Raw genomic sequence first — 12,331 nt, 5'->3', positions numbered from 1 at the left:
CAGCTGTCTATACATTATATGGAGAGTGGCACCACCTAAGCAAGTTTGTGGTATTTGAGTTTGCTATTATATTAAATACTTTCTCTGACATATTTTTATGTTTATAATGAGTTAAACGTATTCCCAACGCGTAAGACAAATAAAGATTATAATTAACATCTCCCTACATCAACTCTTGGCATTCGCAATCTATTTGCTTTCGAATATTGGGTGTTATTTGCAGCAAATGGAATTATTTCTGAGTCACATCCACTGACAAGTACGTGTAAAAATGCGTAGGCGCAAAACGCACTCGTACAAGTGTCACTGCGCATATCTCACTCATATTTGATGCTTGAAACGTATTACATACAATGAGAAGGGGGCATAAATCGAATAAATACAATTAGTAGAAATTACTGGAATTAATCAGAAGTAAAATCACAGTGACAGGTAATAACTTGATTTCACGGACTTATTCCATGATCAAAGCGATGCGTAGTATTGAAAGCGGGCGTATTAACTTTTGGCATGGCCTTATTTGCATGCATATATCAATGGCGGTGCAGGATCATAACATCGACACAGTGAGAAGCGAAACACACGTCAAAACGATTTCACCCATCTGTTCGCTGTTTGCATGAGAGTTTTATTAACGCAAACTAGCAAGTGAAACGGGGATGAAGGGAGAGCATGAGGGAAAATGTCATTAGAGAGTCCCTTAATCGGCTAATATTTGATTACGGAGCCTGTGAACGTCATTATCGGAGCTGTAAACACCGACGGAATCGCTAATGGCGTTACTTCTGGATTTCTACAAATTACAAGTGTGCGTGTATATATAGCGGAATCATAATTTTTCAGAAAGAAAATTACTATCAATTCGGAATGATCTACTTGTCTAAACCATTACGCAAAGAAGGGAAAGCATGTTACGTTAATATCATAAAGATAATTTTCTTTTCGAAACCAATGCGTGAGATATTTTCCATAATAATCCTTGAGGAATAATAATAATACAAAACAAACTTAATGCACTTAAAAGGAAGTTTGTTTTGGTTGAATGCGCTGCTTGCTTTTCTGAAAACATTTATCTCTGAATTGATACAGACCATTTTATTTTACATTCGAAGATAATGATATGCATATACATTCAAACGCGTATATAAACTTTAACTAATCAGGCAGTCGGACTGTACAACGAGCACGGATATTACAAATTTTTATATATAACGAAGTTTTTCCATGTGCCGTGAATTTCGTATTGCTTATTTGTGTAATTTTGATTACTTATAACAAACACAGATTTAAGGAAAGTGCCCTGTAATGAATTTTCAACCGGTTTACAAACAGGAATTGTAAAAAATTTCTTTTCTTTCTTTCTGAATATAATTTTTTTCTTCTTTCTTTCTAATTCTTTTTATCAAAAAATTTAACATTAAATAATGCTTAGGTATACACACACACAGCTGATAATGTCCTTTCTTCCCCTTTGAAGGCATTCTATTATGACAATTTTGGTATTTACTGTGAAATCCAATTTGCTTAGTTTGCTACTGTTCTCCATTGAATCTTGTTTTGCTTGAAAAAAGTCTTAAAAGAAAGAAAAACAAATGTAATTATTCCCAATTAATCTCTAAAGCATTATTGTTACATTCACCATTCTTCTTTACCTAGATACAGACTTTGGTTGCAGTGGTGTTATCGTATACGAGTAAAGCGCTGCGCACATAATCTTTATTATGTCAAAGCAGAAAGTTTTACGGTTGGTTTAAAGCAGTGGTTCTTAGCCATGAGGGCATCTTCGGGACATTTCTTTGAGGGTGGGATCTGCAAAGTGTTCTATGATGCAATTATTTGAAGAGAGTTAAGATAAGAATGCAAATTCGAGTTTACTAGGGTGGGTTGCGAGAATATGAATGAAAAATTCACTGGAGGGTGCGGTCCAGTAAGCGCCACTGGTTGAAAAACAAAAAGTGAGCTATCCGAGAAATTCGGAATTACTAGAAATTCGTTATCCAAGATATTGAAGAGCAAAGAGGAATCGAAAAGAAATTCCAATTGATGGAAAATAATCCGATGTTAATTTGATCATCTGTAAGAAAAGATTCAGAGAAATAGCTCATACTGATGCAGAGGAAGCTATTTTCAAACGATTGAAAGAAAAAAGTGAGAAGAAAATACAAATATTCCCCCCACTGACCTTTAAAAAAAACACTTAACTTGAACTATATTTTCGTTCATGTATTCAATTATGCGAGATTACAGTCAAATTTCAACATTTTATTTTAAAGTGCTTATACAGTATTTAAAATATGCGTATATGCTTTTAAATTACGTCACATTTGCTTAAATGCACAATTGTGCAAGCCGGTGCGGATATAACGAAGCTATCGTATAACGAATAAATTCGCTGTGTTTTCGACTTTGTTATAAGCTGGTCCGACTGTAATGCACATAAATATTGATGTTTTAATATAGTGCAGCCTCTTTTGAACGAAAAGTCAGCCGATTCGGAGAAAATGTGGTAAAACGAGAAAGATTGATACCAGTGGAAAACTAATTTCGCATGTATTATATATCAAATCGATTAGGTACTTCATAGATAAATATTGCATAATGCGAAAACTGTTCAAACTTTAGTCTAATAAATAAAAACTAGAACTGGTTTTTAAAGGAGTCCATGAAACTGCCCCCCCCCTTCCCCCACACACACACGCTTCTTCCAAGATGAAATGTGGAGTGTAACTACCTAACCCTTTCAGATCCGATCATTGCTTTTTTGGAATTTTCAAAATATTTTTCATATTTGATACTCAAAAATGCATTAAAACATGAAATGTTAGTAAATCTTTATTTTATTTCAATTTTTTTCAAAGAAATAATTCACTTCGTTGGAATTTTTTCAGCCAGATGATGCAGGTTATATCAATTTTCCCATACAATTTTTTAAATCTAACTCTTCCTGCAGGCACATTCCCCTGGAAGCCATTTTAAAAACCCCTGAGAACTCAACTTAAAGTGCTGCCCTCTGATGAAAGCCCACAAAGTTTATATATTCATCATATTTCTCACTCAAAACATACACAATCCTGCAAGTCAGAGCTTAACTCCCTAATGTCAAAAGAAGAAGAATATACAGTGAGAAAAAGCAACACGCACACTTGTGGCAACAGAGTCTGACGGGATGTGTGGTTACCGTACTTGCAGACAGGACCTTTTTTTGGATATAGTTATCTCCTTTCGTTGAGACAGAGCGGTGGCCCATGTTCTGGCTGGGACGAGGAGGGTATAGTTATCATTCTCTGCCGCTTTTGAGGTAACGGAAGTAAGGTGCTTTGCATCAGTCCGGGGTTGTGAGCGGTTCTATTTATCTATCTATCATTCGGTTATTGTGTAACTGAATCATTTAGTTCCATGATAATTTGATCACATAAAGCGTCGTGTAGTGTATCAGAAATTCACTCAGCTAATTGACTGAAATACATGAATTGCACATTTTATTTTTCTGCAGCTCGACCGAAACTGTCCTCGTTCACATTCCAAGACAACCTACACGAAGGAATGCGGACAGCTGTAACGTGTATAGTTCTTGCCGGTGATCCGCCTTTCACTCTGAGATGGACCAAAGACGATATGCCACTGAACGATGGCGTATTAGACACCAGCATCTTCCACCATGAGAACGCTTTTGTATCAACGTTGGTGATTAACACCTTAGCCTACATTCACAACGGGAATTACACGTGCCTTGCCGCTAATGATTTTGCTACCGGTTCTCAGAGTGCCAAATTGGTAGTTAAGGGTATGTTGAATGATTTCATTGCAAATTTATATTAAGATTAATGAAGCTTGTCAATGCCAGTGGGCAAAACATATATTTCGAAAGGTCTTTTCCTTCTTTTCTAGAAATTTTCAACTGAAATAAATGAAATTATATGTATGCCTGTTTTCATTCAAATAGTTCCACCTAGATGGATACTTGAGCCCCGAGATATTTCAGCAACCGCAGGATTATCCGCGAAGATTGACTGTCAGGCGGAGGGTGTTCCCCAACCACACATAAGATGGAAATCTGGATCGGGTGAGTGGAATTTAGTTAATTCTTTGATCGGTTTATAAAATTTTCTTGATCCAGATTATAACTGTGCCACAGTGGAAATAACTAAACCTTCTACAAATTGCCTTCTATTTTTAAAAAAGACTATTTTTTTCTGATTGCGTGAGATGATGTTGCTCTTCCCCTCCCCCAACATAACATGATGATAATGATAAAAAACAATAAATAGAATATAACCCGAACATTTTCTGTGATTTATGCTGTGAGCATGATCGTATATTATCCCGAACTGAAGAAGGGAAAAGAAGAGCATCCTTTCTCTCCCCTTCTGTTATCAGACATTGAAGAAAAGCCGACTCCACCGACTGGCAGCACAGGGAGCAGAAAGATGTTATCGGGCAAAGTTCCCAGTACATAGCTATCTGCGCTCAAGATTGCCAAAATAAGAGGGTTTTAAAAAGACGTGATATCTTGGAATTGCCGCTGTAAGGGTTAAGAAAATGTATAGTAAATGTAGAATTTATTAAAAAATTCTTTCACTTGAATACTTTTCTAGCTTTAAATTCTAGTTATATGGATCCAGAGGATTGTCACATTAAAAATAGCAAAAATATATTTCTTTGTGTGATTTTACGCATCAAATCTTTGGACAAATCCTAATTTTTTTTAGGTCCTTCATCAGAGAATTTCAAAACGATTGTCAGCAGCTCCCACATTCACATACTCGCCAATGGCTCGCTCAACTTCCGTAATGTAGAATACAACGACGCAGGAGTTTATTTGTGTGAAGCAAGTAATGGAGTCGGTTCCCCTCTCAGTAAAGTTGTATCTTTGAAAGTGCACAGTAAGTTATGATTCAACGTGTCGTTAGTGCTATGGATTTTTTTTTTCACATATTTTATACGCACATATTTATTGTCTGTCTAGCTTTTTTCGGATCATAGCTATGGTATAGATCTTTCCCTAATAAGGTGTCTAAAGGCGTATTACGGGGGAGGGTACGTTTGGAAATCGAGACAAATGACTAATTTTCTAGTCCGATAAATCAACAGTCTTTTAGACTAGATTATATTAAACTATTAATATTAAAAATGCATATTTTAAATTATTAGAGATTTATATCTTTATAATATAAATTATATAAATTAGTAATATGTGGAATTATAGAACTCAAAAGACAATTGTTTTTTGTTTGTTTTTTTACCAGGGAAACATGGTTGACGATTGAACGTAAAAGCACCAGGCAGCATATTAAGTACCCATTTCTGCCAAAAAAAAAAGAAGCGTCACCAATAGCATAAATTTCCATTAGCGACTTCAAGATAATAATGATAATATTCTCCTATAATAAAATGAGCCGGATTTTTAGAGAAGACAGAACGTACTGCTACAATAACTTTTGTTATGAAATGCATTTTCAGAAATGAAATGTGGTGACGCTGCAGTGTGTAGAAAGCTCGAATTTTATATTTGTGAAATGAGCCAAAAAAGTTTCTTTACATTGATATTTCGGGCTAAAGTGCATAGTCAGAAAGACATTGTCTCTGCATAATATAACGTCTACTTAACCCATTCGAATCGTATTTGAATTGCATCTTAGTTTTGCAACCTCCCAGTCTGTCATACGATGCGAATGGGTAAGGTTTAGCCCATCAACGTGGAACACTCCGTATAAAGGAATAATCGTGTCTTTTCGTTCCCAGGTGCTCCACAATTCCAGACGAAATTTCTGGTTTTGAGTACCAGACGTGGTCATAGGACAGTCTTGGAATGTCGGGCGAGCGGAGACAAGCCAATGACTTTCACTTGGTTGAAAAACGGAGTCATTCTGGGTGCAGAAAACGAGCAACGGTAAGCATGTAAGAAAAACACAGGTTACAGTTAATTCAAATATAAATGTGGAAATTTGAAAAACGCAAAATTTTAAGGCATATAAACATTACTTCATATATAACGTCCTCTTTTTCTATTATTTTACTGTTTCTAGATGATTTTACTGTTTCTTTTTCTATTATTATCTCTGTTCTAGAGAAACAGTAACTTCATTGATATGATTTTTTGCCTCTTGAAATACAAAAAAAATAGAAATCTGCTTTCTTTAATAAGGAATAATTCATTCAGATCTGTGCTATCGCTGTTTGAGAAACTTTATTCTGTCTGATATAGGATTGTATATAGATAACATGTTCAGATTTTTTTTCCTTAATATACGAAGAAAGAAAGCCGCCATGTCCTATACGTTGTTAGGTTGTTGGAATATCCTTTCACCAGTTTTTCAGGAATTCTAAACGATTTCTCTTATGTTTTTTGCCAGTTCCTATATTTTCTTTCATTCGATTTACGTTCCTCTTTTTCTTTCCAATCCGAAAAGATTATCTGAAACTAAAGAAGACACAATCGATGGAAGTTCCACGAAGCTTATCATAAACAAGGCTGACAGAAAGGATTCTGCTCTGTTTTCTTGTACTGCAGTCAATGACTACGGGGAGGACACGATGAACACGCAGCTTACAGTACAAGGTATGAGTACAAAAAACAAAATATTTGTTTTTATATTATGATACTCTCATCTGTATTGGCAAGGGATGGCAAATCACAAAAGTAGGACACTTTTGATACATCATATCGATTACGTTATACGTACTGGGTTTTAAATTTTCTTCTGATAGAAAAAGTTAAGTGTAGACTAATGTAACAATGAAATTCAAAGTTAGATGGTGACGTGTAATTTGCAATAGAATGTATCTTCTTTTCATGACGTTTAACCTCTTCCTTCCTTTTTACATGTTTTTCTTTCATTTGCGAAATGCATTATGAATTATACATTGTAAAATAGAGTATTAATACAGCAAATTTTTGAAAACAGTTTAAACGAATGTGTTTATGGAATAAGTGAACTTTTCTTGGACTTCTTCGTATAAAATTAAGAACATAAATTTTAATGATATTTCTATATTAAATAAATTTTAAACATTTATCACTTTCATGAACAAAATAATAAATGCCATGTAATCATACTATGCGCATATAATGGATTTAAACTGCAATTATTGCACGTTTAGGGTTTTAAAACGAATAACTTCTATTGTGTGTATTTACCCCTTTATTTACCACATTATGAAAAGTAGAATAAAAATATTATAATTATAATAATTAATTATCATATATATATATTCTTTGGTAGGTCAAATTAGTTCTAATTGGAGTTAAACAATTTTAAAAAAGCCATAATTTAAACTTAAGTAAAAATTAGTTATTATAACAAACTATCAAACGTGTTACTTTCAAGTGCCGTAGGTAGATATGAAGCTAACAAAAGGAATTATGTTTTGGGTTTTTTTTTTCTTACACAGGTAGAGAAAATAATTTAATTTACAATACAATTATTATCTTATTTTTCTTAGGAGGTACAGCCACGACTATATCAACTTTGAATTTCTAAATACTAATTATATTCAACAGTGTAAGCCATACTCTTAGATGCCTTGATTTCTCGCTGGTAATAGCAATAATATAAGCATTAAGATATTTTAAAAAAGCTAAAACCATCAAATTATAGGCACTCCATAAAAATAATCCGCAGTTTTTCTTTCAGTATCAGTTTAATAGCTCTGAGTATCGTGCGCGTGATTTCATTTAGTACCTACGAATGTAAGTGACACGAAGCGTCTCTTGAGAGAATTATTAATTTAAATGCAACTTGGAGAATTTTTCGAGAAGTAAAAACTTTTCCGAAACCACGAGGAGGTTACATAACATAGTATATTGACAAAATTTGTCGTCCGTGAAGGAAGTGAAATACTCCGTAATATACTTTACGGAGCTGAAATTTCTAAAATCTTCCTGTACTTTAGCTCAACCTTGAAGAAAGAGATCTCTAAAACTTCCCTTTCACTAGAGATTTAGTTTTGTCCGAGAGAGAGAGAGAGAGAGAGTTACGTGACTTCCTTTGGGAAATACTTCAAGGTTCAGAAGTTTTTTTATTTTATTTTTTGCTCTTTTCTCTCTCTGAGAAGTTCTCCGAGTTCACGTACGAGACCAAAGTCTGAGAAAATGAAGATTTCCTTAGCGGTGCTTTAAATGCCACTACGAAGACCATGAAAAATAAATGTAAAACATCAAAAATATATCAGGAAATAAATCGTGATCTGCTATTCACTTTATTTACATATTTTCTTAGTCCTATTTCCAATCACTTCTTGGTATATGTTTATTTATTTATTTACTAGTATATACACATAGTACAGCAGTGGTTATCAATCTTTGACAGCTCGCGCCCGGTTTTATTTATTTTTGTAATGGAAGGCACGTTCAAGCACACAACTAACGAAAAACTAATGTTGAAAAGAAAACAGCCCATCACTTGCGGCCTGACGGTTACGAAATACTGTACTACAGGATAAAACTAGAAATCCCAATTACAGATGTGAAATGCGAGCAATAAAACAACAATGGGTGTGACAAATGATCAGAAAAAAATATTAGATAACGGTGACTCATTACAGCATAATTTTTTTAATAAGTGTAGATTAAACAAAAATGACAAAATTAAAGGACATGGCATTATGCATTTTACAAAACTTCTCGATGATGCAATACGGCTTTATGCTTGTTCTGAAAGAATTGGTGGCAAACAGCTTTGATGAGTGTATGCTATATTGGGGCACCAAAAAAATTGATAATGAAATGCATAAAAACTTAATCAATTCTATACGTGAGTAATTTATCAAAGAATGAAAACAACATATAAGCACATCTCTGTTGAAGCCTATGTAGATCTTGAAAGAATTTCTGAGATATGTAGCAGATAACATTTTAGTGTACCAGTCTTTAAAATAAACAAAACGAAAAAAGTTACTCTGGACTGATTCAATGTTATTTATATGATTGCTATTAAAAGGGTTCCAAACAACAGCAACATATTCCAATTTTGGTCTCATCAAAGCATTGAATAAAGCAAAGAGGCAATTGATATTTTTAAAATCACAATTTTTTCTCTTTATATAACCAAATTTCTTAAAGGAATCAGCGCACACATCATTTATATGTTTAGAAAAACTAATGACATTAGTACAGACAACACCGAGGTCTTTCGTAAAAAAAGAATCCCTTATATTCAAAATAGTATCACCAGTATGATATGAGAATAGAAGAGGCATTTGCGTTAGAATAGCTAATGGGAAAACACTTCGTTGCATTGAGATGTAAACGGTTCATAATACACCAGTCATAAAACCCAGAGATGAACGAGAAGAAATTTCGAGATGTTACTTTATTGAAAATTTATGTAGACATTATTTCGTCTCGGTGATCAAGGTTTACTTTTTATTATCCAACTTATTTTTTTTCTCAATTATCCACATTAGTAATCTTTGCTTCAAAATAAAAGAATAAAAATCTAAAAGAAATTTAATAATAAAGTAAACAACGAATTTTACACGTGATGAATTTTTGAATTGAATATTCCTAAATTAATTAAATATAGTACAGTTTGTTTCTCAAAAAATAATATCCCATTTTATTTTTAAATTTGCATAAACGAAATAATTCAAACATTACAATACGTGAAAATAATGAAAAGTTTTGATGAGGCATGAAAATAATCCAGTCGGATAAATCTGAAAAATCTTCATTATTGTTTGTATCCTATTTATCTGATAGATGCCTTCAAGAATGTAAAGCCAAGCTACATTTCATCAAAATAAGCATGTGTAAATATTAGTTTTTTGATAAAATTTTTATTATTTTTAATCAAAACAATTTTCTTCTCTGAATCTCCATGCAATGATCATCAAGTGTTTGTTTTTAGAAAAAAAAATCCATTTTTTTAACTAGATGTAAATATTTGTTTCCAACGCATTTTTTCATTTCCAGTTTATTGAGCAGTTAATGAAAGTCAGATTGAATTGTTTTGAATTATTTTTATTAGACATACCGGATGCACCGCAGAATCTCGAGATTCATGACGTCGGAAGTCGAAGCATTCGTTTGACGTGGAATCGACCTTTCGACGGGAATTCGCCGATCACGCAATGGACCGTTATGTGGAGGCAGCTAAATGGTCAGTAGCATATCCATCATAACAAATGAAAGTGCTATTTCTGCTCAATATTTTAACACATTCGCAGATTCTATATGCCAGCGCAAATTCGCATTTCGTGTATAATTGTAGCTAACGAGAAAAAGAATGCGTTAAATGGCATTAAACTTTTTTCAGATTTTCCTCAAATCTAAGAAAAAGTGAAGCAATAGGGCAAGCACTCAGTAAACATTGATTGTAATTCATACACAGATATTAAATTCCAAGTGAAAAATGTACTTGGTTTAGTATGGAACATAAACGCATTTGGAACGAGACATGCTATACAACTGCTCTTTCATTTCAAGAAAATTTAATATAAATCTCCTCGCATGTAGATTTACATTAAAAAAAATATATCGTTCATCAATTCATATTGGGAGGATATCGTTCCCATCCATATTTTTTGAAAAGCAGGCACAGGGCGAAATTCTTGAAACTAAACAAAAGCTATTCTATATGATCAAACGTGAGATCAAACTATTCTTTCTCTCCTATAAGATCTACGAAAAAAAAATCACGAAAAAGATGATTATACTCGTCTCTTTCGTGATTTTTCTTTTCGAGGTGTTACGAATGAAAAACGCACGCATCTTATGCACCACGAAAAATACACATAATTTTCATCCAATTTTTGCTGAAACTGAGAGTACTATAAGCAGCAGAATAGAATGAATCAAAGAGAGACAGCTACTATACACAGTGAACGTCGTCCCTTTTCCCGAAAAGTCATTGATCTGTAGAATAAAAAAAAAAAACAAGTGATATTCTTAGCACATTTTACTAATTTCCAAGAAATTGTGAAGCCCAATTCAATAGACGTTTTGGAGTACAATGATATTGAATTTCAAGTGAAACATCAAATTGATTTAGTATAAAGTATAAGAGCGTTTTTAATGTAGCTTAAACAACGAGATGCAACTATAACAAATATTCTTTCATTTCAACAAAATTTAATACTTCTCCTCGCAAAAAATTTAAGTTTAGAAAAACTCCGTATCGTTCAGAAACTTCATATTCGGAAGATATCGTTCCCATCTATACTATTTGAAAAGCAGGCGCAGGGTGAGATTCTGGAAACGAAAGCTATTCTAGAGGATTAAACGTGAGATCAAACTATTTTTTTCTCTCATATAAGATCTAAGAAAAAAAAAATTCTATAAGAAAGTCACCAAAAAGATGATTAATCTCGTCTGTTTGGTGATTTTCTTTTTTTTTTCCCAGGTGCATCGAGTGAAAAAACGTACGCATCTTATATATACCATATACACAGTGGTGTATATATTTTTTTCCTTCCTATTTTTGCTGAAAGTATTTGCTTTCATACCATAAGCAGCTAGAGCAAGAAAAAGAACAAACTTGAAAGAGAAACAACTACTACACACAGTGAACGTCGTCTCTTTTCCCGAAAAAGTCACTGATCTGTGAAATAAAGGAAACAAGTGAACTTCTTAGAGAATCGGATCCTTGTCGTTTCTCGTCTAAAGCCCTGCCATTCTCCAAATGGAATTCGGGCTTTTCAAATCGATAGTAGTTACAGAAAAAGCTTAGCGAGAGTTCAATTTTTTTTTCTTCCCTTTGCTCCTCTTTTATTTTTATTTCTTGTCTTTTCTATGCCTTGTTATATACTTTTCGGGAAATAAGATGGCTTTTTGTATGTTAGTTTGAAATTTGTGAAATATCGAGACTTTCTATTTCCACGCAGAAGTATTTATTATTTCGTTCTTCGAGCTACTCTATGTTGTTTCCTGTCTTTACTTCTATGCACTGGGAATTCTGTATTTGCAATTATTCCGATGTAAGATGGTGAATCCGGGGAGTATTAGATATTAGTTTCCGTACTCATTTTTCCTTTGGTTTTGGCGGAGTATTGAAATTATTGATATATGAAAGTATAGCTGGCTTTTATTTCTTTTTTGTCCCATTCCACGTAGTTTATTAAGTACGTTTCCAAGTATTACATTGCGACATGTTTTTTATTAGTTTTTTTTTTTCGTTTTGTCAATGTATGTTTACAAATTTTGCTTTGAAGTTGAGCGAGTGTTTTCAAATTGTAGAAGTTAAACTTAACATTGAAAGTATCCTCGGGGACTAAAAATTTGTGAATATCTTCTGGAGAAAATGTTTATTTTTTTTTATCTTCCGATTCTGATCAGTTGCAGAGTTTTAGCAGTTTCGCCGGACAAGGTTGTCTAAAAAACTACAGATATTGC

General features: G+C 33.4%; 1 protein-coding gene across 3 annotated transcripts in view; it reads left to right on the top strand.

The window, feature by feature from the left end:
* Positions 1–12,331, top strand: part of LOC149078971 (cell adhesion molecule Dscam1-like) — a 114,795-nt gene that overhangs the window by 65,663 nt on the left and 36,801 nt on the right. For all 3 annotated transcript variants that reach the window (XM_089241205.1, XM_089241204.1, XM_089241206.1), the window contains exons 9-14: positions 3,494–3,784; positions 3,944–4,063; positions 4,710–4,883; positions 5,743–5,890; positions 6,411–6,559; positions 9,969–10,100. In XM_089241205.1, the coding sequence (XP_089097331.1) occupies positions 3,494–3,784; positions 3,944–4,063; positions 4,710–4,883; positions 5,743–5,890; positions 6,411–6,559; positions 9,969–10,100 (1,014 nt within the window). The remainder of the gene's footprint in view (positions 1–3,493; positions 3,785–3,943; positions 4,064–4,709; positions 4,884–5,742; positions 5,891–6,410; positions 6,560–9,968; positions 10,101–12,331) is intronic.

The sequence above is a fragment of the Pholcus phalangioides genome, unplaced genomic scaffold (genome assembly GCF_987345545.1).
Source record: "Pholcus phalangioides strain wild (caught in Gottingen) unplaced genomic scaffold, Ppha-v1.0 ptg000013l_1, whole genome shotgun sequence".
In the NCBI taxonomy this organism is placed as follows: domain Eukaryota; kingdom Metazoa; phylum Arthropoda; class Arachnida; order Araneae; family Pholcidae; genus Pholcus; species Pholcus phalangioides.
Note: the sequence above shows the minus strand (reverse complement) of the source record. Positions and strands in the feature narration are given on the sequence as shown.